The 26,588-nt window shown below is 42.8% G+C and overlaps 8 protein-coding genes across 8 annotated transcripts; 5 read left to right on the forward strand and 3 right to left on the reverse strand.

The window, feature by feature from the left end:
* Positions 1–7: 7 nt before the first annotated feature.
* EAE98_003088 (uncharacterized protein) lies at positions 8–1,747 on the forward strand (the record flags this gene model as incomplete). Its single annotated transcript, XM_038950708.1, has 1 exon — positions 8–1,747. The coding sequence occupies one exon, from the start codon at positions 8–10 to the stop codon at positions 1,745–1,747; it is 1,740 nt and encodes a 579-aa protein (XP_038813237.1).
* A 309-nt stretch (positions 1,748–2,056) lies between these two features.
* EAE98_003089 (uncharacterized protein) lies at positions 2,057–3,373 on the forward strand (the record flags this gene model as incomplete). Its single annotated transcript, XM_038950709.1, has 1 exon — positions 2,057–3,373. One exon carries the CDS (start codon positions 2,057–2,059, stop codon positions 3,371–3,373), a length of 1,317 nt encoding a protein of 438 aa, XP_038813238.1.
* Positions 3,374–4,570: 1,197 nt separating this feature from the next.
* Positions 4,571–6,051, forward strand: EAE98_003090 (uncharacterized protein; the record flags this gene model as incomplete). Its single annotated transcript, XM_038950710.1, has 6 exons — positions 4,571–4,714; positions 4,769–4,808; positions 4,867–5,038; positions 5,097–5,233; positions 5,287–5,341; positions 5,397–6,051. The coding sequence occupies 6 exons, from the start codon at positions 4,571–4,573 to the stop codon at positions 6,049–6,051; spliced, it is 1,203 nt and encodes a 400-aa protein (XP_038813239.1).
* Positions 6,052–7,354: 1,303 nt separating this feature from the next.
* EAE98_003091 (uncharacterized protein) lies at positions 7,355–9,415 on the forward strand (the record flags this gene model as incomplete). Its single annotated transcript, XM_038950711.1, has 4 exons — positions 7,355–7,434; positions 7,600–7,837; positions 7,949–8,514; positions 8,590–9,415. 4 exons carry the CDS (start codon positions 7,355–7,357, stop codon positions 9,413–9,415), a joined length of 1,710 nt encoding a protein of 569 aa, XP_038813240.1.
* A 3,633-nt stretch (positions 9,416–13,048) lies between these two features.
* EAE98_003092 (uncharacterized protein) lies at positions 13,049–15,298 on the reverse strand (the record flags this gene model as incomplete). Its single annotated transcript, XM_038950712.1, has 1 exon — positions 13,049–15,298. One exon carries the CDS (start codon positions 15,296–15,298, stop codon positions 13,049–13,051), a length of 2,250 nt encoding a protein of 749 aa, XP_038813241.1.
* Positions 15,299–16,082: 784 nt separating this feature from the next.
* On the reverse strand, positions 16,083–17,580 carry EAE98_003093 (uncharacterized protein; the record flags this gene model as incomplete). The annotated part of the gene is made up of 2 exons (XM_038950713.1): positions 16,083–17,099; positions 17,242–17,580. The coding sequence occupies 2 exons, from the start codon at positions 17,578–17,580 to the stop codon at positions 16,083–16,085; spliced, it is 1,356 nt and encodes a 451-aa protein (XP_038813242.1).
* A 1,287-nt stretch (positions 17,581–18,867) lies between these two features.
* EAE98_003094 (uncharacterized protein) lies at positions 18,868–19,086 on the reverse strand (the record flags this gene model as incomplete). Its single annotated transcript, XM_038950714.1, has 1 exon — positions 18,868–19,086. The coding sequence occupies one exon, from the start codon at positions 19,084–19,086 to the stop codon at positions 18,868–18,870; it is 219 nt and encodes a 72-aa protein (XP_038813243.1).
* A 3,450-nt stretch (positions 19,087–22,536) lies between these two features.
* On the forward strand, positions 22,537–24,725 carry EAE98_003095 (uncharacterized protein; the record flags this gene model as incomplete). The annotated part of the gene is made up of 2 exons (XM_038950715.1): positions 22,537–23,466; positions 23,514–24,725. The coding sequence occupies 2 exons, from the start codon at positions 22,537–22,539 to the stop codon at positions 24,723–24,725; spliced, it is 2,142 nt and encodes a 713-aa protein (XP_038813244.1).
* Between the last annotated feature and the right edge of the window lie 1,863 nt (positions 24,726–26,588).

The following is a 26,588-nucleotide window of genomic DNA, read 5'->3' on the forward strand; positions in this document are numbered from 1 at the left end:
GTTCAAAATGCGTCCACGATTTCCAATACGCAGAATACCACTTCTTCGACCTTTCCGCCCACCCAATACCTCATCGCCAAGATTCTTTACTCAAAGTCTTAAACCAGGCTTCTCACAATCTCTCACTCATACAACCTTTCGCCGTCCAACCCCTCGTCCTCAATTCCCTTACCTCTCTTCTACCCATCGCAAACCTGCTGTGGTACGATACATTTCTACGGAGACGAAAAATTGGCTTAAATCCGAGTTCATCAAAGCTGGAAAATATATAATCTTCATTTATGTTGGTGTGAATTTGTTCTTATTTGTGGCATGGGGTATCCATCAAGAATGGCTCAATCACCAATTCCCAAGTCCCGGAGAATGGAGATGGAGGACGAGGGTCATTTACAGGATGACTATGGATAATGAGGAAGGGGAGGAAGGACTCGAAAGATTGATTCCAGTCAACTGGCAGAATTTGGGAATTGGATATAGAGAGCTTTTAGAGAGATTAGAGGATCCAAAACTTGATGGAAAGGACATAGAGGAACAAGATGAGGGAGGGATCTTGGTTGCCGGGGTGGGTAAAGCTGGTTACGATATTACCAAGAAATCAGAGGAATGGAGAAGAGGATATTACGGTGTATTAATGGGAGCGGCGAACACAGCAGAACATCTGGATGATTGGGTCAATGACACGACGAGAGATATATGGTTCCCGAAAAATCAAATGCGCGGTCCATCGAATCCTAAACCAAAACCAATCAAAGTCGGTTCTCCTCCTCCTCCGAAAGAAGAAAACTGCGAAAAGGCATACGATCCACCGGAAAAGTTCTACATGCGCATTCTTACCACGAAAGGGTTTACAGAAAAGCAGAGGGTAGATGCAGCCTTGGCATATGCTGCTTGGTTGGATTTCAAGAAAACGCCAGAAGCGGCTATGGAGATGTACAAATGGGCAATAGACATTTCGACATCTTCTGACCCATCGTCTTCGTCGATCGATCCCAACACTCACACATTGAATATTGATGCAGGCCCGCCATCTGAAAATCTATTGAATACAAGCACAGCACTTGCAATTCATCATGCGACACATTCTAACATCTCAAAATCACTTCCAATCTTTCTTTCAATCCTTAGGGCGAGGAAAAACCTTCCAGCTCCGCAGCAACATATGATTGATACTCTCACCGTAGATGATGAGGAACCACCAATGTGGAAGACGGTATGGAAATTTCTCAGAGAAACCCTTTCACCACCCGCCTACCCACCTGCTTCATCTGATGGAACATCCTCGCCTTTGCGCAATCCTAAAGAACTATGCGAAGAAGCAATTCTTATGACATATATTGGAGAGATTCTCTACACCTCTAATGCTGGCATTAAAAGCAAAGAAGATGGCCTAGCTTGGACAAGGGAAGCGGTTGATATATCGGAAGTAGAATTAAGGAAGAGAAGGGCTTTAGATAAGGAGTCGAAGAAAGTCTGTAAGTCCTGTCTAGAAGTTGGATTGGGCAACTGGCAAAAGATGGTCAGAAACCTAGCAGAAGATGAGAGGTTGAAAAAGGTAAACGGAGAGAATGCCAAGGGAGGATGGTTAGGATTTGGAGGAAAGCTAGAGACAACCGGCCGGTGGGAGGCTGAAGAAGGTGTAGTGAGCGATAGGATAAGGAGAGCAAAGGATGTACTACCTGAAAGGAGAATTGGAGAGGTGGAAGATCGAAGACCACCACCACCTAGTACAGGAGGCAGAACATGGTAATGCTGTAGAATGAATTATGCCACCTGATGCGTTTAATCCAGTGTCTCAGACGTACTGCTTAATTTTTCTATTCCGTTCAAAAGAATTGTGTTTCTCTCGTTCAAAAGTCGCAGCTAGTGCTTTCGTTCTCCATCACTGATTATCTCTCACCTCAATCTCATTTTATTGGTGGGTTGAAAGCATGTAAATGTTCTTTGTCTTTCGACTTAACGCCAACTTCTTTCGGCCTTTTGCAGTCTCGATCGAGAAACCTCAAATAGTTTCTAGAAACAAAGAGGATGTACCTCGCTGGACAGAATTCACCTAAAAATGTCCCACAGGCAGAAGATATATTATCTGAAGAAAAGAATGCTACCTGAAGAAGAGAATGCGACAACTACACACATGTTAAACTTTGAACTGAAGGAGGTCCCATGGGATGAACGTGTTGGGTTTGGAATTGAATTTGAATTCGCCCTTGCAACTGTCCCATTAGGGACTAAAGATCCGGAGCCGAATGAAGGTCGTGAGATACATTCAATCGACGTTCCTATCGATTCTCCCGGAACAAATCCCAACACACTTTCAGATATCGATCGTCAACTCAATGTTCAATTGCACATCGCGAATACGCTAAAAGTCAACGGGTTTCGAGCTGCGTCTCAAATCCAGCTAGAACGAGATTGGAAAGCTTGGGAGAACGGCAATTTAGATAAGGAACCATGCCCGAGTGACATATTATGGATAGTCAAGCACGATGACACCATTCAATTTCCAACCACCCTTATCGATACTTACAAATGGTACAAAGTCGAAATATGTACACCGGCACTCATGTTTAGCCCATGGAATATTCGTCACATCTGGGACATTCTCTCCATCTTGACACGCAAATACCGGCTGAACTGCAATCAATCATGTGGTTTGCACGTTCATGTCAGCACTGCAAAGAAAGACTTCAGTCTTGACGTTTTGAAGAATCTGATGGCTCTAATCTTCACTTTCGAACGACAGCTCGAGCTGTGTCATCCTCCGCATCGAATTCGAAATAAACATACATTTCCGCTTCGTGATCATGCGAACATCAACCAGAATTTTACACCAGGGACAAACTTCAGCTGTAGTGATAAGAATTGGAGAAATAACAGGGCGCTCCTCAAATTACGAACAAGATTACCTTTGATTCTACCACCCGTCTGTCCAGAAAAGGACTCGTTAGCAGCGATATTCAATGCTAAGTCTAAGGCGGACATTGTCAAAATGTTCACGTCGGACGACGATGTTCGGTTGGGTTATAATATTCAATTTCTCAATGAACCATATCCAGACCCCTTTAAACACACGATTGAGTTTCGACAACACGAAGCGACCACGGTTCCGCAAAGAATAGAACGGTGGCTTAATATCTGTTGTCGTTTAGTCGAAATTGCGCGCCAGACAGCTAGTGCATCGGATGAGGAAAAAAACATCTTCCATGCGTTTTTGCTTAATCATGTAAACGACGATGTGGACGACTTCGGACTGGTCATCTTGTTGGTTAATTTGGGCTTGACGGAAGAGGCGGGATACTATGGTGTGGAGATAGCTCTTAATCCAGAACTGAGGCCAAGGAGGAAAAGTATGTTTAGTTCGACTCCTTCCGTATGATGAGGCTACGACTGGGAAACTTCGGTTTTGGGTGCGTGATTTTTGTACACGAGGTATTATTGATTAGTGTTCTCAGAGAAAGTTCATGGTCGTTCTCCGGGTGGACGATGAAGCTCTATAATCGACTTCGTGATGTGCTATTCAAGGTAACTTACCCAAATCTATGGAGACGGAGAAATGTCACTGACGTTTATCTCCTGGTGGATTAATTGTATTCTACATTATTCGAGATTGGGTCTATTTTTGTTCTATGTATACACGGTACTGGTGCCCAAACCGGATTCCAAACCAAACTTTCGGATTTCATTAACAAGTACCCGTTATAAATTTTTCATGCAAGCTTTTGGCGTGAAGTTTTTTTGTACCATCCAAACTCGGAATGAGTAACATACGGAGTATCCGAATGGAAATTTCAAGAAGAAAATATAAGAGAGTTTGAGACATACTCGCGTAATGATGTATCCGGAATGAAAATACACATGTGTAGCTTCATTCGCGCGAACGTTTGATTACTGTTCTGGCCTCGTATTGGTTGGTGGTGGGAACGTGCATGGAAATTGAAAAAATAAAGTTTTTTGGGGCTCCATTTTAACGATAGAGATCAGCACTGCTTCGAAAATTACATCTCCAAACTGCTTTGAGTAGATGAGGCATGACCAAGCGATCCCCAGTTGAATCGATAACATGCGTCATGAAAAAGTATATGCAGTGTGGACAGGAACAGCATTGGGATCATGCTGGAGTGGTCCCAAGAGGAGATGCAGAGATCCCATCGAGTCTTGGTTGCAATTAGTACAAGGGCACGCTACTACAAAAACAGAGACTGACAGGAGGAAGATTTCTCGAGGACAAATGAGCTAGAATGATGATAGAGTCTCCTTCTCCTGACTGCGTCGGCTATCAAGATTGGTTCCGACCAGATATCCACTCTTCAAACGGCATGATTGAAGCCGTTCAAAACATCAATGGATCCTGCAGAAGCTACGGCAACTACCCGATAATTAGGCATTTCTTCGTATCTGTCATGATACCGATGAGATTAAGAGACCTTGGAATCAGATCTGATTCAAACTTAATGCCATCTGGGGATTCGCTCATTTTCAGTCTGGATAACTTTTCTTCCCACTTGCTGCCATTGAAGAAGCTCCTCGGTCAACTTATTTATTTTTCTTGGTCCCATGAAGAATCCATTCCGATATGATGCCCGACAACTTCGAATTAGAAATATGGATAGAATATGTCATCGGAATGTCCGCATTTCTGCTCCGATTCTTCGCAAGATGGAAGCATGTTGGCTTCGAGAAGTTTGCTCTCGATGACCTTTTCTGCTTTATTGGGATGGTAAAGTCACCCACCATATGCTACTGTGGTGTTTCTCTCGCTAATTAATTGCAGATAATATTTTCGTTTGATGCTGCCTTTCTTTATACAATTGGTGAGGCCCGAGTATTCCTACCATGTATGTGTATTGCTTAACCTAACTCTCGCTACAGGCAGACTTGGCAGTACCGCCGGCCTTACAGCGGAAACTGCGCCATTGGTGACCGCGCAGCAGGCTCATGATTTCAGCATCGGAGCCAAGTGCTTGTTTCTTGCTTGGATATGCTTCATCACTCTCACTTGGACATTGAAGGCAATACTTCTTTCACTTTATCACCGGCTCACGTACGTGCATCTTGGGGATCCATCGCGGTCCAGGTATTCTAACTCAATGGACTTGCAGACTCGGCTTACAGCAACATAAGATGATAAAATTCGTGGGCGGATTTTGTATCGTCTCATGGACTGCCTGTATGATTGCTCACTTTGCGGTATGCGTCCCAATTGAAAGAAATTGGCAAGTCAATCCGTATCCTGGCGGTAGATACTCCACAAATCCTTTAGGAAATGTATTGTTACTGATGACCGTTTAGACCATTGCGTTCTTCGCAGGCCCAATCAAGCACTCGTTGGAGTTCTCAATATCCTGTAAGTGATTCTAAGTCTTTCAGGAAGATTTGTAACTACTAAGATCCAAATTCAGATCCTACATAGGAGTCATGGCCATTCCCCTCCCATTATTGTTTGCGGCACGCATACCTCTCTACCGGAAGCTGATACTCGGAGTTCTTTTCTGCTCTGGTATCCTTGTTACAGCCATAGTTATCTTACGGGTATATTATGCTCTCAGTGGTGTTGGAGATCTAGGAAGTGTTGTCTCTTGGGCATTTCGCGAGTCTTTCATATCGATCGTTACAGCCACGGCCCCTGGAATTAAACCACTATTCAATCGATCGAACTGGATCGATACATCTTCACTCATTGAAACCGGCACGAACGGTAAAATATGTAGAGCTAGCCGCGTACAGCATTCCAACCACCAATTCGATGGGGGAAACATTACATCTACGATTGGTAATAAAGATGGACAGAGAGGAGTTAGTGGTCGTCAGTATATTGAACTCGGACATACTGAAAATTGGCCCATGTCGGGCAAAAGAAACAATGTCGATGTTAAAACTAAGGAACTAATGACAGATTCTTCGAGTCAGGAACATATCATTGCTGGAAGTGATGACATTCATGCTATTCAAGTACCCCCTGATTATACATCACAGCGGGACTTTGGTTCAGCTGACCTGAGCGATTCTAATGAAATTGAATTTGAGAAGAACAAAGCTAGCACGGATTCACGGTAAAAAGCAGCAGTGGACTACCAACACGAGTTTGGCAAATAGCTTCCACTCATCACCCGACACGAATGACAAGGAATGTCATCGAAGAAGGATGTGTACAACTTGCGATTCGCTACTAGAACCATCTACTCAACGCTTCTTCCCTCCGCCGGAATCTTCCCTACGTCAAAGTACGTAGCACTCGGTTCATTTGATTAGCGAATCCTCAATCTGATAGTTGGCTTTTTACTTCAAGCGGATACCCATTTGATTTTTGGATACATGTTTTGTATTGTAGCTTGGAATGACTGTACACCGGAGAACCAGATAGATAGTATACAGAATAGAGTCTCTCAAAGATGAGCTTTGAATCTCTGAGATTTCAAACACTTCCTGTCACCTTGTTGAAAAATAATCCATCTTGTGCTTAATTCCGCGCTGGTCTTGTATCTTATCACGGCTGATACGCACGACGCGCATAACGCGCATTGGACACATTCGTAGCGTACTTTACTCTACTTAGCTCTTTCATGAACAAGCTTTCCTTATCATTAGCTTCGAAGGCGTCCTACTAGAGAATGTACATCGAGCCTAGTAACGACACGACGGTTTTCCCATCCGAACCATCAACTGTGCTAGAAACTACCGAAACTAATGTGGTATAGCCCCTGAAGAGTGGTTATAATCGGGAATGAATCTGACGTGGGGCGAAGTGACAAGGCTTGAGCTGAAACGGGAATTCTGTGCAAGCCGACCAGCCCGTTGAAAACATTTATATACGGAGTATATAACATAAATGTCACGAGTTTCTTGGGATATATCAAGCCTTGGATAATGAAACCATAAGCTTTTGGATAAACCTGTCTGAACAAAAATAGATGAAAATTAGCCAAAGGATTAACAATTGAATTTCCCAAAAGGTGTTTGATTTTGCTGTGCACAGAATTGTCTTCAGCTCGAGCAAGCCTATCTTTTGACTTGCGGTCACTAAACCGGCAAATGTCAAAAACATCCCTACTAGCCATATCTCCATCTGCGATTGAATCAAGGTGGTGTCGTTGCACTGTTGCCCCAAATTTTTCTTCGCATATCACTCGATTCATTCGATCCATTGCACCATTGCACCATCCACAATCCATAATCCATAAACTAAAAGCTTGCAGGTGTTGAATGCAACCGACCTACTGTACAGTACTCCCCCATACTCCATGTTAGAGACTCGGATACCCCACGGTATACGATCCATACGATTGCAGTAAATTTATGGAAGTCCAATACCAATTCAAGCCTTGTTATCCTGATTATTCTGTTCTGTACACCCGATATCATGGTTGAACATTGTGCACCTGCAGTTTCATCGAAGAAGGCTCGGGTAGAACCTGTCAATAATGCGGCATCGGAAAATAGGTAAGGTCCGCCCTGGCAGCAAGCCCCTTCATCAACTGTCCCAATTTCAACCTCCCGCAATACTCTGTTTCCAACCATCACCCATCAACCTTCAGTCTCCTCTCACTACCATGGACATTGCTATCATAACTGACTCTCAAGTGACTAACAACTAATTGGAATCAGGAAATTACGAAACCGTCTCTCGCAGAAAGCCTTTCGCGCTCGACAATCGTTGTATATCAAAGATCTGGAGAAAAAGCTTGAATGGGCCTCCAAGCCCGAATCAGATCAGAATGCCAAGCTGGAAGAGACAAACAGTATACTGCGTGGTCAATTACTCGATTGTCACAAGAAACTAGAGAGTTTTCAAGTGACATTGAAAGCTCTCGCGGATTCTGTAGCATATGCTTTGGGAATCGAGGTAGGTTCACCTGGTTGAGTCAAACACACTCCTCAACGCGTCACATGTACATTTCCTGTGGAAACTTCTTGATTATGATGACCAAAGTAACTAACACGTCAATCCGGACAGAAAACCCCCTTGGATATCGAACCTACAACTCACACCAACGATGATAGTGACGATGCCGAACCCGAAGGACCACCTGCGCAAGATGAAGGCAAGAATGAACAAAATAGACAAAGTGAATGGACTCCTGATAATGAGCCATCATTGAGCTCTAACTTTTACGATTTCTCCGATATACCCGCCGCAAATGTCCCATCACAAAATGTACAAACTCTCCGTCTCTCCCCGAAACCGCGAGCACCCCAATCAAACCTTCACGACAAAGGCAATATCGAAAATGGGACACTGGTCACTAGCAGTTTGCCACGATTGGCTTCAAATGATTTGCCGCAATTTTCTGCACGTGAAATCTATAACCCAACACATTTGACTATCTCTAGCTCATATGAACAAATGATGGGAACAGTTCAGTATAATAGTTATCTTGGAAATGATTCTCTGATTACTCAAGACCAACCTCTACAGGTCAATCATACAAATTCAGCCTTTTCAGATCACATTACCGTGTTCGAGAATGTCTTGAGGCAAAGATTGAGCAAATCAACAGCACTGATTCGAAGTAATGAAAGGTGCGCTCCTCTCCCATTTGAACATTATTCTTTGGAAGATCTCGATTTGATACGACCTGAGCTTATTATTACCAGCATTTTGAATTCAGCATATATCATGCTATCGGCATTCATTTGTGCATCATGGCCTATTATGACAACCTGGCATTGTGCTACTAAAGCTCATGTACCTATTACTAAGGTCATCACATATCATGTCAATCCAACAGCTGCTACATACGCTGACCTTGTCACCAACGGAGCATGGCTCCCGACGAAAATACAAATGTCCATTCCCCATCCAGCAATAATAGATTGGATACCATTCCCATCGTTACGAGACAAACTTATCCTTTGCCACTCAGCTAATCCATGTCTGGATCAAATTATTTGTGAAATTGGAAATAGTTATGTAGTGGAAGCCGACGTGTCTAAGCTGGTGATGGGAACTAGTGCTGCAACGGGTAACATCGGCGTCTGGGATTTGGTTCGATCAATGTCGGGAGGAACGAAAGAATCAGCGTTCCCCAGCGAAGATAATGTTTCATGGGACGAGATTTGTAGAGCTAGCTTCGAACTCAACAAGCAAATGCGAGAGGGAAATGTCTTGCAGGGTCTCACTATGGAACCGCTTGCAACATTGCCAGCACCGAATGTCGCGGCTCTGTTTAACTCCAAGCAACTGGCACTCTCAACTTTTGTAGCTCTGGGAATGAATCAAGGCGTGGCACAGTACAAATTAGATTCGGCGTTTTTTAAACGGCATCCAGAACTTTATGATGGTAGTGCCGCGATAGTAGCAAATGGTACACGATTAAGACCATCTGATCACTTTCCAATGCCGGGGCCGAGATTGCTGAATGAGGGGGTTTTGAATTGCTATAAGAACTTGGCTGCGTGGGCATTGGATGCGGGAATCTGAGCTGGCGTGGGGATTAGGCGAAACAAGTAAAGGAGATAAGTTTCGTGGTGGTACATTCATCATAAAATAATTCATATAGGTTTTGGAATGAGCATTTTCGGATGATTGGGGACTCGATGATTTAAATTTGTTGGAACATTTACAGGGTTTAGGTAGGATATACCAGGCGAAAGGGGGGTGATTATTTATTTTTATTTTTTATTTTTCTCTAAAATGAGCTGGAGATTCCAAAGATGGGATTCGTGATATTGTATGTTCTTTTGAGTTGGATGAATAGATTTTTTGATTAAGTGTTTGGTGTGGTGCCATGTGCTTTTTTGCGTTTTGGTAGTGATATATTGGTGATTTGAGTTATGAGCAATCTTTCTTAGAATGCTGGAATGTATTTACGGGGGGGGAGGGGTGCTGTTGTTGGGTGGGGGTGGGCTCTTGATGATGAGATTGGTGCGGTAACCTTATGTGGAGAAGAGTATTTTAAAACGATTTCGTGTTGTTTGTAGGTAGGTAGGTAGGTAGGTAGGTGGGTGGGTAGGTAGGTAGGTTGGGTGAAGTTATTCTTTGTTGTATTTTTTTTTGTTTGTTTGTTTTGTTTTATTGTGGTGTGGTGTGGTGTGGTGTGGTGTGTTTTATTATGATATGTATGATGTGGTATTTGATTTGAGGTTTTGGGACTGGGGGGAGGGGGAGGGAATAGGGGATAGGGGATATTGATGATAGGGCTAGGGGGATTTGGGGATTTGGGGGAACGAGGGATGGGGGATTTGGGGATTTGGGGGAATGAGGGAAGGTTGATGGTAGGGCTAGGGCTAGAGGGTGGGGAAGTGGATGTGAGGATGTGAGAAAGTGTATGTAAGGAAAATGGAATGGAGTATTGGTGGTGTAGGGGTTATATTGTGGTTATGTTGTGTTATGTTGTGTTATGTTGTGTTATGTTGTGTTATGTTGAGTTGTGATTGAGATGGGAGATGGGAGATGGAAGATGGGAGATGGATTCTGTGGGGTTTTGGTTGGGAGATGGGAGATGGGAGATGAAGTAATTGGGGGTGTATTTAAGGATTTTGGAGAATAGAATGGAATGGAATGGGAGGGGGGAATAGGGGGGGTGGAGTTGTTGTGTTTTGTTATATTCGTTATATTAGTTGTATTCTTATGGTGTTTTTAAGGTGCGGCTGTGGGTTGAGTTGGATTAAAGGGAGAGGGCGAATGAGTATTTATAAGATGGGTTCTTCTGGTTTTCTGAAGAGAGTTTTCAGGGGGACGGGTGTTAATATATATTGGCAAAAAGTCTGAGGTAGATTGAGGGCTTGTCTTGTAGTTTAAAAGAATGGAAAAGGAGAGGTGATTGGGCTGGGATTGTATGATGAATGGATGAGGGAGGTGTGTTTGTTTTTGTTTTTGTTTCTGCTTGGTGTGTTGAGAGATATGAGAGAGTGGTATGAGGATTATTCGAGATGGGTGTTAAAGGGGGGAGGGGGGTAGGGGGTTTCCTTTCACTTCTGGGATGTGGATAGATGAATGTTATTTCGAATTTAAGTTGAAGTGATGAGAGCGAAGTCTTTTTGGTTGGTGAGTCGAGGGATAGTGTTAGGATGATTTGGGATTGAAATTTAGATGTATTCTTTTTTTCTTCTTTCACTCCTGAGGTATGAATAGATTAATGTTATTCCGAGGTTTATAAGTTGGAAGAACTTATTGTTTTTCTAATCAGTTTGTTCATTTATTGTATATGCGAATGGAAGGGGGAATTATTTTCTGATCGAAGTACATCTCTTGTTTTCTTATTATCGTTTTGTATAAGGTTATATAACGGTTCATACGATATAATACAATTCCGTATTGCGCCCGCTCACTCCCTGATAATCCAAATTATTAGGAAGAGGAAGAGGAAGATATAGAATTGGAATTAAGCTCTCTCCTCGCAAGTCGAAGATATATTGACTGATATATTTACATCATTCTTTCCTTAATGAAGTTTCTTGAAATTCGATATAAGTTGATGAGGTTATACAATTCAGGAAGGAAGAGACTATAAATGTTTCCTAGAAGCCTGATATATTCTGAATTACATTGGAAGATTTAAGTAAGATTCCTATTATGATCTTGAAATGTAGGGGAGCTATATAGTACTCATTTGTACTAGTGGGGCTCTGATTCTATACTTACTGAAGTATTCAATATCAAAATTATTATTATTTAAATCAATAACTAATAAATTATATAAGATCTTTACTTGTATAAAATTAAGCAATTCGATATTCTTGTTCATATTCATATTTACATCCGAGTTTATTTACATTTATTTTTATCTCATCTCATCTTATTATATCTTGTTTTATATTATAAGATTATTTTATTTTAAAAAATTCGAATTTATATCCTCTACTCTCCTCTACTCTCCTCTACTCTCCTCTACTCTCCTCTACAGAATACTTAAATATAATATCTTACTCCACATTTATACATTTCCATCGCTTCTCACATAAAACACACTTATATATTCATATATAGCTATACAATCAAATACATCATTTCTAAAGCCCTAATAACACATTCTCTCTATTCTTTCTCTCTATTCTTTCCCTCTATTCTTTCCCTCTATTCTTTCCCTCTATTCTTTCTCTCTACTCTTTCTCTCTATTCTTTCTCTCTATTCTTTCTCTCTATTCTTTCTCTCTATTCTTTCCCTTTCTCTCTCTATATCTATCAAACCAAAATCAAAATCAAGATCGATATCTAAATCTTAATCTTCCCTTTTTCAAATTATAAATAAGCTCAATCCGATCTAACTCAATCTAATCCAATCCAACCTAACAAAACACAATCCTAATACTAATATACCAATATACCTGGTATACTCATACAAAGTAAAGTAAAGCAAAGCAAAATACTCAAACCCTATACTCTCTCACAAAAAAGCAAATAATAAATCAAATCATACTTCTTATATCTATTTATAATACATACATATACATACATATACATACATATACATACATATACATACATATACATACATATACATACATATACATACATATACATACATATACATACATATACATACATATACATACATATACATACATATACATACATATACATACATATACATACATATACATATAATATATCATATAAAATCTCAAATCTCAAATCTCAAATCTCGAATCAAACTCCAAACCCCCTAAATAAAACTACACTCAACCAAACCAAATCCCATCTAACCAGACCAAACCAATCAGTACTTTTCCCCATCACGCGATTTCCTAATATAGCAATTTTCTATGTAGGAGTGATAATAATAGTGATATTGATGTTAATATTAATTCTGCTCTGTACCTAGTAGGAGGGGGTTGGAGATGAATGAATGGAGTTGGATGGATGGATAGAAAGGTAGATAGAAAGGCAAATAGGTAGATAGATTAGATAGGTAAATTAAACATCCAACATACCCATCCATCCGTACCTGATTCTAAACACCTCACCTCACCCCCCCTCCCCTCATCCCATACCCCTCCTCCCTTCCTCCCTTCCTCCCCTCCTCCCCTCCTCCCCTCCTCCCCTCCTCCCCTCCTCCCCTCCTCCCCTCCTCCCCTCCTCCCCTCCTCCCCTCCTCCCCTCCTCCCTCCCCCACTAAGGCAACCCCATAAAAACCTTCACCAACTTCCCATAATCCGGCGTCCCCAACCCCGTCACCGGATCCCACCCCTCCACCGCCTCAAACCCATCCGTGCCACACCCCGGATTCTTGCCACTCGTAATATCATTCATCGCCGCCCGATTGGCATACAACACCGGATTGACAAACCCCACCGTGCTCTTCCCCCCGGCAATCCTCTCCTCATTCACCAGATTCAGCAGCGCCGCAAACGCCGGACAACTCGCGCTCGTGCCAAACGCGAGCGAAAACTGTCCATTCACCGCCGTCACATAGTTCACCCCGTTGGCACTCACATCCGGATACCCGCGCACCATTCGCGAATTATTGTATCGCTCCGCCCCATACCCCGGCGCCGACTGCGCATAGTAAGCCGCCATGACCTCTTTCTGATACTCCGGCAGCGGGAAAACATTCGAGAACCCCCCACCGCTGAAAATGACCTTGGACGCCGCGCTCTCGGGACTATGCACCGTGCTGCCGTTGAGAATCTGCGTCGCGCCCACACTCGTCACATACGGACACGTGCCGGGAAAACTGGGGTTGAACAGCCCGGACGTCCCGTTATTATACGCGCCTGTCGTCGAATCAATGCACTGGCCCCCATTTCCCGCGACGCCGAAATCGCCCGAGGAGTACAGCACCGAGACGCCCTGGAGCCCGAGTTTCATGTACTCGTTGCACTGACGCATTTCGTATTTCGCGCCGAGGTCCGCTTCGTTGGCGGAATACGACGTCGAAATCACTTTGGTGCTTTGATAGCGGCCGCATTGGAGTTCGCCGGGGAAACCCCCGGGTTTGGTATCCGGGTATTGGCCATCGACGTTGGGATCTTTGGAGTCGCCGCCTTCGGCTGTGCAGTAGGAGGCATCGATCGCTTCGAGGAAATTGTTAAAACTTCCTCCCTCGACTAGATCGCCGACTTGGAAGACGGTCACTTGTTGCGGATTTATGAGCGCCATGGCAAATTCGAGATCGAGTGCACTTTCACCGTTGAAGGCGAAAGATTGGTTGGTTTGCTGCACGACGGCTCCATCGATCAAATCGACAATCGGTACTTTATTCGCTTGATTGGGTGAGAATTGGTCAAACCACATATTTAGATCTGTTTGGAGGAATGCCTGCGGTGTATATTCGACTACACCCAGCGTATTATTCGTCGCGGATTTTGAGCCCGGGGGGAAATTGTAAAGGGCCTGGAGACAGGCGGTTGTGATCATAGTATCGCAATTCGCGAGCGTCATGAGAGCATTCTTGACATCGGCTCCTTGTTTAGGATTCGACGCATCTTCGGGACTTCCCATTTTCCCAACAGGTTTTGTATCCCCAACACCCATTCCGATTCCAGCACCCATCCCATCCCTCTTCCTCCTCCTCACCTCCTCCGCCCTCCTATTCAACGCTTTCAACGGCTCCGGCAAATTTCTCTCCTGCCTCACTTGCTTCCTTCCCCCTCCACCCCCAACCCTCCCATCAAACGCCACCCCCGGCGTCACAAAATCCACATGCGCGCTCACCCCACTCGGTACACTATACTCCCCACACGCGACATGCCTCCCCCCCTCCTCATGTTCCCAAACAAAATACCTCGTCCTCAACAACCCCTCCGCCTCCTCCGTCGTCGCATTAAAGCTAATCCACGATCCCCCCTTACTAACCTTCACCCTCTCCGGTGCAATCCCCGCCTCATGTAGCCAAGCTCGCACCGCATCCACTGTTTCCTGCGACGGAGCAAACATATCTGCGATTTTGGATGCGCTCCAATGTTGACCGTAGAGCGGCGATTCGGGATGCGAGACTTCATTTAGGAATTCCTCGGCGCGGTGGAGGTTTTGTTGCGTGAGACCTATGCGGACGGGGAGAACGGCTTGAGGATGGAGACGTGCGGATCTTTTCCATTTGGGAGGCGGGGAGGATCTCTTTTCATGCACAACATGCAGTTTTTCTTTCCTTCTTTTGACTTTCTCTTTCCCCTCCTTCCTTTTCGCTGTCTCTACCTCTGTCTCTCTCCTCCCACCATCCACCCCATCCACAGCTCTCCCTCCAACCCCACCAACACTCCTCCCACTCGATCCATAAAAAGTCATCCCCTCCCCCTTCCCATTCCCCTTTCCACCCTCACTCCCAACCAACATCATCGTTCCCTCCGACGAAACCGGCGATGCACAAATCGCTACCACCAGGGTAGCGAACACACACATCCCAATCCCAAAATGAAACCTCATTATTTCCCTTGGATGCTAAACCCAGAGCATCTGCCTACCCAAAAAAAAAAAAAAAAAAAAAAAAAAAAAAATCGAAAAAGACAAAAGTAAGTTTATTCACAAGTATCACCACAGCACATTCATTGATTCAGAAAAATATTGTTACGCTAGTGTTTGCATTGGCTAAAAATTCCGGGTACTGAAACTATGGATGAATTCGATAATCATCGAAAGTGCATTGTTCTTATTATAGATACAAACCAAATGATTAAACTCTTCCGCACTGTATGCCATACCCACATCATATAAGGCTTCCACGGATATCAGTGACCCTTTTGAAGATGCAATATGGATTCGAAGTTTTGAACAGAAAGCTCAAGACCAATAGAAAGACAAGCAAAAGCTTAGACTTTCGAGATGGACGAACATTTGGTAAAAGTCCATACAGAAACGGTTTCCAACCTTCGCGTGGTAACCATGTCTTACACGTGCAATGCACCAAATCCTCTAAGATCCAAGAGATCCAAGGTCTTGGGTGAGGCTGATGAGGATATCTTCATGGTCAAGATCAAACCATTGACTTGCACGGATCTAATAATGATCCCAGGAAGAGCTTGCGAAATGATCGTTACCAGAGATGGAATGAATTGATGAGATAGTGGATTCTCTTCTTGTATCAATAATTCATTGTACCAATAAGCTGACGTGGTGAGTTCGAGATCAGTGGATACTAAAAGCTTGTAACAACAACACGGACTTCAAACCACTAAAAGTATTGAATTTTGAAACAATCAAGATTCAAAGTTCAAACACCACCAGTTTTTAATTCGGAATACTTCTCAAAGGTTTTCTTCTGAAGAGCACGTTGCTCATTAATAACCTTCCATAATTCCGCGTTTTCTTTTCGCAACTTTTCTTCCTCGCTGGAGGACGGAGATGAAGACGAAGATGTAGCTGTAATTTGAGGTTGAGCAAAATCAAGTAATGCTTTCTCTAGCATACCCTTAGGAAATCCTTGATACTCCATGGCTTGATCAAACGTCGTTGACTTTTTGGTACCATTCAGTTGAGCTGTGAATGCATAATTACCCTCGGCCAATTTAGGCTTAACTACGTTTATTGATTTTGTCTTTGGTGTCTTTGGAAAAGGAGATTGCATAACAAGGTTTGTCACGGGAGCATTCGAATCCGAAAGTTCTACCAAGAAAGCACGTCTTCCAGTATCCCAGTGGGCAATCTTTCCAGAAGAATGTCCCGAAAACAAACTTGTTCCATCATAACTCAGCCCTAAACAATGTACAGCACCAAGATTCTCTGATGGCGGGGACCAAACCGGCGAGTTGACTTGGACTGGGGTATTTTGTAGTCGGGTATCATATAATGGATTGATTGCTGAATTTGGTTGAATGAGTTCAATCATTTGTAATGAACCATCTTCAAAACCCGTATAAACAGCTCGATCGCATGGGTCCAGTGCCATGCATAATGGAGTTGATGGGAGTAGGAATGTTCTTAGAAGATCACCCGTGTGGTAATTCCAAACAATTATTGAATTGTCCTTACTCGCAGATATGCATATATTTGATGTACTGGAACTATGACCCATGACGATGGAAGTTATGGCGGCTCGATGGTTTGACAAGGTTCGAATGGGCTCATGCGGTTCATTCGTATTTGTATGTAATGATAAAAGTTGTGGAATTGACCAAACGTGGAGATTTGAATCTTCGGAACCCGTAATGATGTGTGTTGAAGTTGAGGCCATACATGAAACGGGTTGTAGATGTGCAGCTGATGTTGAGACTTGTCTACCTGTGCAGACCTAGACCCAGAAAGAATTAACACAAATGACTCCATGCACTCGCCATCGTGTCGCCATCAATGTAGCCATGTGGTAGCAATACCAAACGGCACAACACGACACGACGTAAGCTGCAGATAATAGAACGGGCGAAATAACTCACCTCCCATAGTATGACCCGCCCCTCGGCTGTACCCAGTACTAAAAGATCATCGCCGACCAAAGTCAAAGTGTGTAACCTTTCTGGAAAAGAAATTAAAGCCTCTTGATTCCCGCGTTCCCTTGAGTAAATATGAACAACCGCCTTATCAGCTTGTGCCGCGAAAATGTGAGTTGAATTTGCCGCGAGGGCATTAACTGCGGTCGAACTTTTCTTGAAATTTGATTCGATTTTCGGGGATGGATGTAATGTGTGAATGTAAATCCCGATATCCTTTGCGATGGCAGTATTCGCAGTTCTTGGCTGAGCTCGAATGGATGAGATGAATTGTTCGGACAACATGATTGCCGCTGGGTGTATGCTTCTCCTCTGATCGATTGATTGACAAGATATTTGATTACTCGTGATTGAGATTGAGTGATTGAGATTGAGTGCTGGAGATTATGAAATGGATATTTTATTTTGTGTTTCGATTCTTTCTTATCGGAGACACCGGTAATTGTGGGTATGAAGCTCTTGCCCTCGTAGATTCGTCGTGTTTTAAGATGAATGAGCTGGGGAGATTCAAATGTAGAAATGTATTAACCTGTCGGATTGTTTTCAACGCCACCTTTTTGGGTGAAGTGCAGGAAGCAGTAGTCGATAGGTGGTATTCGGTATTTAGGATTCAGTGCGAGTAGTCAGTGACCAGTTGCCAATCGCCAATTGCCAGTTGCCAGCCAACCAGTATAGTTCAACGGAACGGGCGCCAAAATGTGTAAATTTTTGTTTTTCCTTTTCCTTTTCCTGTTGTTCCTGGCGGGCTTGCAATTTGTTGGATTGTAATTGATTGACAAATCAACAAGGGAAGAGATGGGACGGATTGAACCGTCTTTGATCTGTGGTGGTGTCGTAGATGTTTTCGAATTTGCTGGAGAAAGGCATGAGAATGAAAATTTGCATAATGAAGATTAAATTTGATGTTTCTGGGGTAAATGTGTATTGAACCAATCAGAGGCGAGAGAAGCACGAGAAGCATGAGAAGGCTGCAGGAGGCTGCAGGAGGCTGCAGAAAGCTACTAAAGGGTAAAAGAGGCTGCAGAACCTGATGAATCCTAAAATAGAATCGGGGACGAGATATCCGTTCAAGGGCAAGGGGAGAGGGAGAGGGAGGGGGAGTGGGAAGGGGGAAGGGGGAAGGGGGAAGGTTTCCTCATTTTTTTTTGTCGGGATTTAATCTTAATGCCAATGACAATGCCAATGTCGATACCTGATTATCAATACCAATATCAATATCTACTATATCGACGTCAGTTCCGATCCCGAATTCCCAGTCGATTGGTTAACATGGGGACGAAGGAAGATCATGAATCAATCTGCGTATGGGATGGGGGTCATGTATTGGGCTCGGTATTGGTCATGCATGGTATTGGTGTGTGGATGAAGTGATGCCCATCGAGGCTGACAGTGGAGGAAGGAGGGAAAAGGAAGTAGATCTGAGGCAGCAGAACCAAACCCATGGGATCAATAGGATGAAGGATTGAATGGATCGACTCGCCATTTTCTTCGCGTATCGTGACTTTATCTGGTAGAATGACAATCTTAATGAACTCCATTGACTCCAGTGACTCCAGTGACCTGCCCCCGAAACTACTCCATTGGATGCGTGTCCCAGTTCTCGCCCTGGTCGCCGCCCTGGTCGCCCTGGATATTCCAATGCAACCGTGGAGACGCCAGCGTGCTCAGCCAGACTTCGAAGTTCAACCAGATTCTGGGAAAACGATCAACATCGTCCATGCTCGGTGAATGGCAAATGCGGATATCATCATTTGAGTCAAAAGTAACGCAACGAATACGGAAGAAAGGCATTTCCGAATAATTGGATGAGGCATGAGCACCTCTTCACATCCTGGATGTCTCACTTCTTAGTCTGGATCTGTCAAACGATCTGTCAATTATTACTCCCAGAGAAACTTATGGATCTCATGGGTATCATGGACCTTGTTACTCAACTCGATTAGACTACTCTCCTACTGGTCTAGCAAGTGATGAGTCGATGATGGCACGATGGGTCAGGTCGTCGCCGTCGACTAATCAAGCACGCAGACAGGCAAACAAGCAACAAGCAAACAAGCCAACCCGTATGATGTAAAGCGATTCAAAAAGCTGAGATCAAAATATCATCTGTACTTTGATAACACTAAACACCAAACATGGAGGAACTCATCAGTATCCAGGTACCGAATCGAGACATTTCTCGTTTCTTGATCTCGGAAATGCCCTTTCCTTTTTTCTGTTCCCCCCTTTCTCCAATCATTCGCGCCAATTATCGCCCTCCTGGGACATTTCTCGATTTTAGGTACCAAAAGCTTAGCTGTCTGGTTGTCTGGTTGTTTGGCTGGTTGGCTGGTTGGCTGGTTGGCCCATTCTTTTCAACATGGTAGAATCTATCTTTACATCCCGAGGTCTCATTGGTGATTTATTCGAGGTGGAGGAGAGTTGAGGGTTATCCTCTTAATATCATTCATTCTATTGGCATTTCTTCTTTCAGAATAAGAATAAAATGACATTAAGATCCTCTCGTTAATTCCATTTATACATTCATTAATTTATTCATTCCCTTGTCACGATGCGTTCATTACCGACCAAAGCATACTAGGTACTTTCTTCTTTCTCCAGATACTTGTCGCTTTCGTACATCGGACAACTTTATAACCCAATATAGCAAAGGACAGTAAAGTAAGTTGACGGTTGGACCCAGTCACCCAGCTCCACCGCAGCCAGAGGGCGCAGCTATCGTGAATAGGGCAACAGAAGCGAATTGAGTTTGAATACCTTGTTCCCCCCGACCAAAAGTTAACCTTACAGCTTGGGTATAAAATTGAGGACTAATTGAGAAGACCCAGTCCATCTAGTCCTTTAATTTTCGCGTCATGGACCAATAAAATCATCATCGGGGATCCATTACACTTTCGGCTTCGGGCTTTACCTTTTTCCACAGGGCTATTGCAGTATAGCAGGGCTTGAGGATTAAATGAGCTATAAAAGTCAAACGAACGGAGCTTTTGTTGAACAATGTAATGTCTAGGAGCTGGGAGCTGGTCGCTGGTAGCTGGTCGCTGGTCGCTGGTCGCTGGTGTCTGGTGTCTGGTGTCTGGTATCCACGGAGTCGTCGCTAGTATCTAGCAGCTGGTTGCTAGTACGTGATGAATATGATGAATATGTGATTGGATCCCCACTATGTATGTGATTGAATGTAATCATTAGATTGAACAGACGAACAAACGAGCCAACTAGTGAGGCTGAACTTTTTTGAAGGGTGGCCAGCGTCCTATACTGGCCCAAGTGGTGGTAGGTAACTTGCAAATCCGTTTGTTACACATGACCAGCTGGAAAAGTGTAATGAATCCACTCGACGAAATTACCTGGGCAGTGAGCAGGTGGGCAGTGAGCATCCACCTGGGTAGGATTCTCCACTTATTTCTTCCAAAAGACTTCTTCTGCTTCTTCTCATCATTGTCACCCATGGCCAGTCACACATCTTTTACATATTATCCATGAAACATCAGTCATCATGCCACGACCCAATCTCATCGAAGCCATCTTGATTCCCCAGACCGAAAGGAGCATCAAAAACATATACCACGATCAAACATATACCACAGACGGGATCATGGGTAGGGGAAGGGAGAGATTCACAGAATGAATGTTCTGTGCGTAGGTATGTAGAAAGAACAAACAACCTTCATTAACCAAACCTAGTTTCTACTAAGCAAAAGCTTATTCGAACAAATTTATATTCACAACCGCGATTACATATCACTATACCATTACATATCATCACATACCATTTCATACTACTATGAATAGGGCAAATCCTCAAACCCCCATAGTTTGTTGCGCTCGAACTCATCTCCTCGATCTTGATAAACTTTCCGTCCGATATTCTCGAGCGCAGCGAGGACGGGGGTTTGGGGGCTTGCCCCCATAATCAACCTCATCTTCCTTCAACGTGTACGCAGTCGATGAAAAAAGGAAGTATGATCTGCCCTTTCAATTTCCTTCAAACCTCATCATTCGCCCAATCGCAATCCTGTCCTACCCTCACATTCGCCTTATACTCAGGCACATAATCATGCACTTCTCCCCTTATGCACGCCCATGTGGAATGATCTACCATGTCCCGAGTGAGGCCCCAAAAAGCAAAAGGCAGGATATACTTCTAAGTTCTGACGAACGTATGTTGGATCTCTTTCGTTACATTCTGCCTAATTCGCTTTAAGTTATTTGTGTCTCAACTACCGGGTCTTTCCTTAGCTCTTGTAAGATTATCACCAGCATTCATTCAAACACACACGATCCATTCGTTCCCAGAGCTTTACCCTAGGAGTTTACCCTCGAGATGTACCCTAGAGATTTAACCCTTGAGCTTTATTAACCTTGTATGTACGAGTATACCCCTTCTCCTTTGGTGCCCCCTGGTCTATAAACAAAACAATGACGCCTAGAGAGACGAAAGCCATGGCCGGGTCATTTATAAGTAGATGATTCCACTTTTACCCCAGTACATAACACAGACCACGAATTTGAATGTTGTGGTTGTGATGGCTCGACGGCTAGGTGGGTGGGTGAGTGGGTGAGTGGGTAGGTGGGTAGGTGGACAGGTACAAATTTAGTAGGAAATACTCAAAAGGGCATTTGTTATTTGTTATTTATTTATTATTTATTGTTATTTATTGTGGTTATTTATTATTTATTATTTTTTTATTTTTTATTGTTTATCGTTTATCGTTTATCGTTTATTATTGATCATCTATTTTTTATTATTTTTTTATTTTTTATCATCTATTATTTACCATGTCTTACCTAGCTCTGTACCGACATCCATCCATGGGTCAACACCAAAAAGAACAAAGTCGTCTGTTTTTACTTTTGCCATGCTTTACCTCATTCTCGGGCTCCTGTTGGTTCCTAGGTATCCAAAATGCACGGCATGTCAAAAAATATAAAAAATCATCGACAGGGAAATCCAAAGATCCATGATCTTCAATCCCCGGTACAAATCATCCCAAGGGGGAGGTCATAAGGTTCCACATAATTTACCTTGCTTTGTTTTTCGATGATTTCTACCCCGGAGAAAGGAAGATCATATAAACACTTCCATCATCTCATCGCATTGCCATCAGACTATAATATGATATCGTTTTTCATCATCATCTTTTAATCTACACTGTTGTATACAATACACACTCCTTAGACCTTTTTAATTGATTGAGTGATACATACACCAATCAGAGTCACTCCTTTTAAAACATCACCATGGGTTCATCAACCACTCAAAACATCAGTCAAAGACAAACCCATACTTATCAAAAATCTACTTCGTCCATTCTGCCCAAGGTACACGTCCTGCGCAAAACATATCAAGCACCCTCCAACCCACCCTTTGCCCACCATGAAAATGAATATACGGAATCACGAACACTTTCTACGAGAGCTTCTCTCCCGAGTTTGCACACCACCATGTTTAAGCAAGCAAATCCCACTTCGGCTTTGTTGAGACCTTCATCTGCACATACATCTAAAAGAGCAGTGTCGGGTATGAAACGACTGTTACCCCTCAGACTTGCCACTCCACCACTTTCAGAAGATTCGGAAGATTCAGATTCACACTCTGTATCAACACCATCCAAGAGGTCAACTTTTGGACAACTAGAGCGTTTGGGAGACTTATCGGATCTGGGAAATATATCGCAACGGAGATTACACGGTACATCGCTGTTAGCCATCCGACCAGAGAAATATCGAGACACTCCCATTATTTCAACAGATGGTTCGCCGTTGATCGGGAGTCCTCTTTATCAAGAGAGTTGTACTAGGTGGGATGAGATCGAATGTACTACATCTAGTATCATCGATGCGTATGAAGGATTGAGTGATTCGAGTTCAAGCAAAGGCTGCGGTTGGGATGATTCAAATCATGACACACATGAAACACAAAGTGCGACATTATCACCTATGTCCCCAAGAAGACGTCATCGAGCAGATTCAGAGTTGTCTTTCAAATGTTTGGGCGAAGAAAATGAAGATGCTGAAGAAGGTGAACAATCTGAATCCTCGTGGTTTGCTGGTTCCAAAACCAAACGCCGGACCGCTCCTAGACTGTCGACTTTGGATATTGAAGAATGGCTCGACGATAGTGAAAGTAGCATGTGTGAGAGTTCAGATGATGAATCTGATGACTTTTTCGTAAGTTATTCATTGCAATCAACTTGACGAATACTAACATTATCTAGGCATGCGCAACAGCTCTTGCACCAGCTAAAGCACAAGTTATTCACGTGAATCATAAAAAAACTCAAAGCTTGTCCATTACTATTCCAGAAAGAACAACACCAGTCGGAATCTTAAAACATTCCGATTCATCTGCTCTTCGAAGATTAACCTCTCGTTCTCCGATCGAGACATGCCCAATGGATGATCTAGCCATGTCCAGTCCTCCAACTTCACCTGACGAGCCAGAATCGCACAAATTTTCTAACTTTAGTCAACGAAAAATCTCTCGTTCACCAGCAGATCTTTCTCCAACACCTGCCTCTCCAGATACGATACTTGATATCGTAGCCGCAATCGAAGAATGCACTTCGAACTTTCCTACAAAAATGTTATTAGCTGATACTCCATGTATATCATCCATTCGTTCACACCTTAAAGCTACATCAACTGCGTCTTTCAAATCATTTCAGCGATCAAAACAACCACCACCAGCACCATCAACCACAACACTTATCCCTCCCCATCAAAAAGGTCTCAACCGTCGCAATCGTCCTCAAACAATCTGTCTCTCGCCAACCGAGACCAAATCCTTCAACTTTTCCATTCCCACCACCCCACCCGTCACTCCACCCTTCAGTCCCGATTTCTCCTTCTCCTCCCTCGCACCCGCAGATACACCCAACACCACCAGCGCAGGCCCCTCCCCCATCCTCCCCACCTTCGCCTACCAACTCGCAGCCGCCAATCTCCAACCTCTTCACGCTATCTTCCCCGTCTCTTCCGATTTCCTCCGCTCCGCTCTCTACGCCCATATCCTCGCTTATATCTTCCTACAATCGCTTCCATCCTCTTCTACTCCTCCACCCAGTACCCCTCTCGCCCGTACCACCACTATCAAACATTCCCACTCCGCTTCCCACAGTCTCCGCAAATCCTCTTTCCACAATACTACCTTCTCATCTTACACATACAATAACACTTCTCTCGTTGGTATCCCCGCCAAAGCAGCTTCAACCCTCGGTCTCTCCGCCTCAACATCCATTCGTCGCAATGGAAATCTGGGAGGAGGAGCCGCTCAAAACAAGAAGATCGAATACAATCTCAAGAATTGCATAGGCAAATTGTTGAAGGGTATGCAGGGAAGTGTGGATGTGGATGGAAATGCAAAGGAAGTGGAAGGATGGGTTTTGAGAAGTTTGGTCGAGGTTGTGAGAGGATGTGAGGGGATTTAGTGGCATGAGCTTTTCATTCTTTGATGATACATTTCTCTTTCTTTTGTATAGTTTACTCTTGTTCGTTTTTGTTTTTTTTATCGTTTCGGGGATGGGATGGGAGAGAAGGGAAGGGGGGAGGGTAGGGATTGATATCCAGCGGTTGGGCAAGGGTAGGATTTCTGGTATATTATGAGATATATACCTCTAAAATACCATGGTAGTAAGGGAAGGAACAGGATAGGATAGGATAGGATAGGATATCTAGGCCAGGTCATTCATTTATCGTCATTGTCATCGTTACAGTCATTGTTCTTTTTACTTTGTGTTTTTCTTTTTGTTTCTGTTTCTGTTTTTGTTTCTGTTTATTTATATCCATCATCGTCTTTATCAGTCAGTACCTTAGCAAGCAAGGTGTTAAGGAGCGGGAATGGGAATTGGAATTGGAATTGGAATTGGAAATTTTATCGGGTGGTATGAGTATGTATGTATATATGACTTTTGATTGATGGGATGGAATGGATTGGATTGGATGGAATGGAATGGATTGGATTGAATGGATTGGATTGGATTGAATGGGATTGCATTGGATTAGATACCTAGATACTTAGTTACTTTTTAATCATGGATTCTTGTATATATTTTAAACATTTTGATGTTTGTTTATTAATTTGTTTGTTTGTTTGTTGGTTTGTTTATCGATGTGAGTGCTTTCTCTCTACTGGTTTGTTTATCTAGATATCTAATGTATTTGAGTAGTGTATTTGAGTAGTGTATTTGAGTAGTGTATTTGAGTAGTGTATTTGAGTAGTGTATTTGAGTAGTGTATTTGAGTAGTACATTTGAGTAGTGTATTTGAATAATGTATTTGAGTAGTGTATTTGAGTAGTGTATTTGAGTAGTGTATTTGAGGAGTGTATTTGAATAATGTATTATATGGTGATTTATATAATGATTTGTATGGTGATCTGTATGGTGATCTGTATGGTGATTTGTATGATATGGATGGGTTTGTAATATGGGTTTATAATATGGGTTTATAATATGGGTTTAAGGTTTAAGGTTGTAGATAAGGTTATATATATAAGGTTATATATATAAGGTTATATATATAAGGTTATGTATATAAGGTTAGGTTAGGGTAGGCTAGGTTAGCTAATTAGCTTGGGTTGATTTGTTGAGTATTGGGTATTGGGTATTGAGTGTTAGCTGTTGGTGGGTTTGTAGTATATATGAGTATGTATGTGAGTATGTATGTATGTGAATATGTATGTGAGTATGTATATAAGTATGTATGTGAGTATATATGTGAGTAAGGGCTCGTTCGAATCGTTTTTTTAATTTATTATCAAAATAAGATTAGTTGGTTTGTTAATTAAAAATATAGCCTATATTTATATTTTGTGAATATAAATACATATTTGTAAGCCTACAAAATGTAGAGTGATAGTATATTAATAAATACTAATCAAATTTGTATTACAGATTTAGCGAATTTATTATACAAATTTTTAAATTTGTTAATTAATATTTTATAGCTTTTTGTAGTTCAATATCAGTGTTCGGTAAATGTATTATATTAGCAATAAAATCTAAAATAATTTTGTAGGCTATATTAGTGTTCGGTAAACGCTTATTTGGGCTATATTTATTGTCTACATTACCTAAAAAAATCAATCCGAACGGGCCCTAAGTATGTAAGTATTCAAGTATGTAAATATATAAGTATGTAAGTATGTAAGTATGTAACTAGGGGCGAAGATATGGGGCGAAGATATGACGGAAGATATGGGTAAGAGGTGGTATGTATAGTAGATGGGTGGTTGGGGTGATTGGGGTGATTGGGGAATTGGGGAAATTGGGAATATAGATGGGTTGGTGGGA

This window comes from Botrytis deweyae (genome assembly GCF_014898535.1).
Source record: "Botrytis deweyae strain B1 chromosome Unknown BDEW_005, whole genome shotgun sequence".
Lineage (NCBI taxonomy): Eukaryota > Fungi > Ascomycota > Leotiomycetes > Helotiales > Sclerotiniaceae > Botrytis > Botrytis deweyae.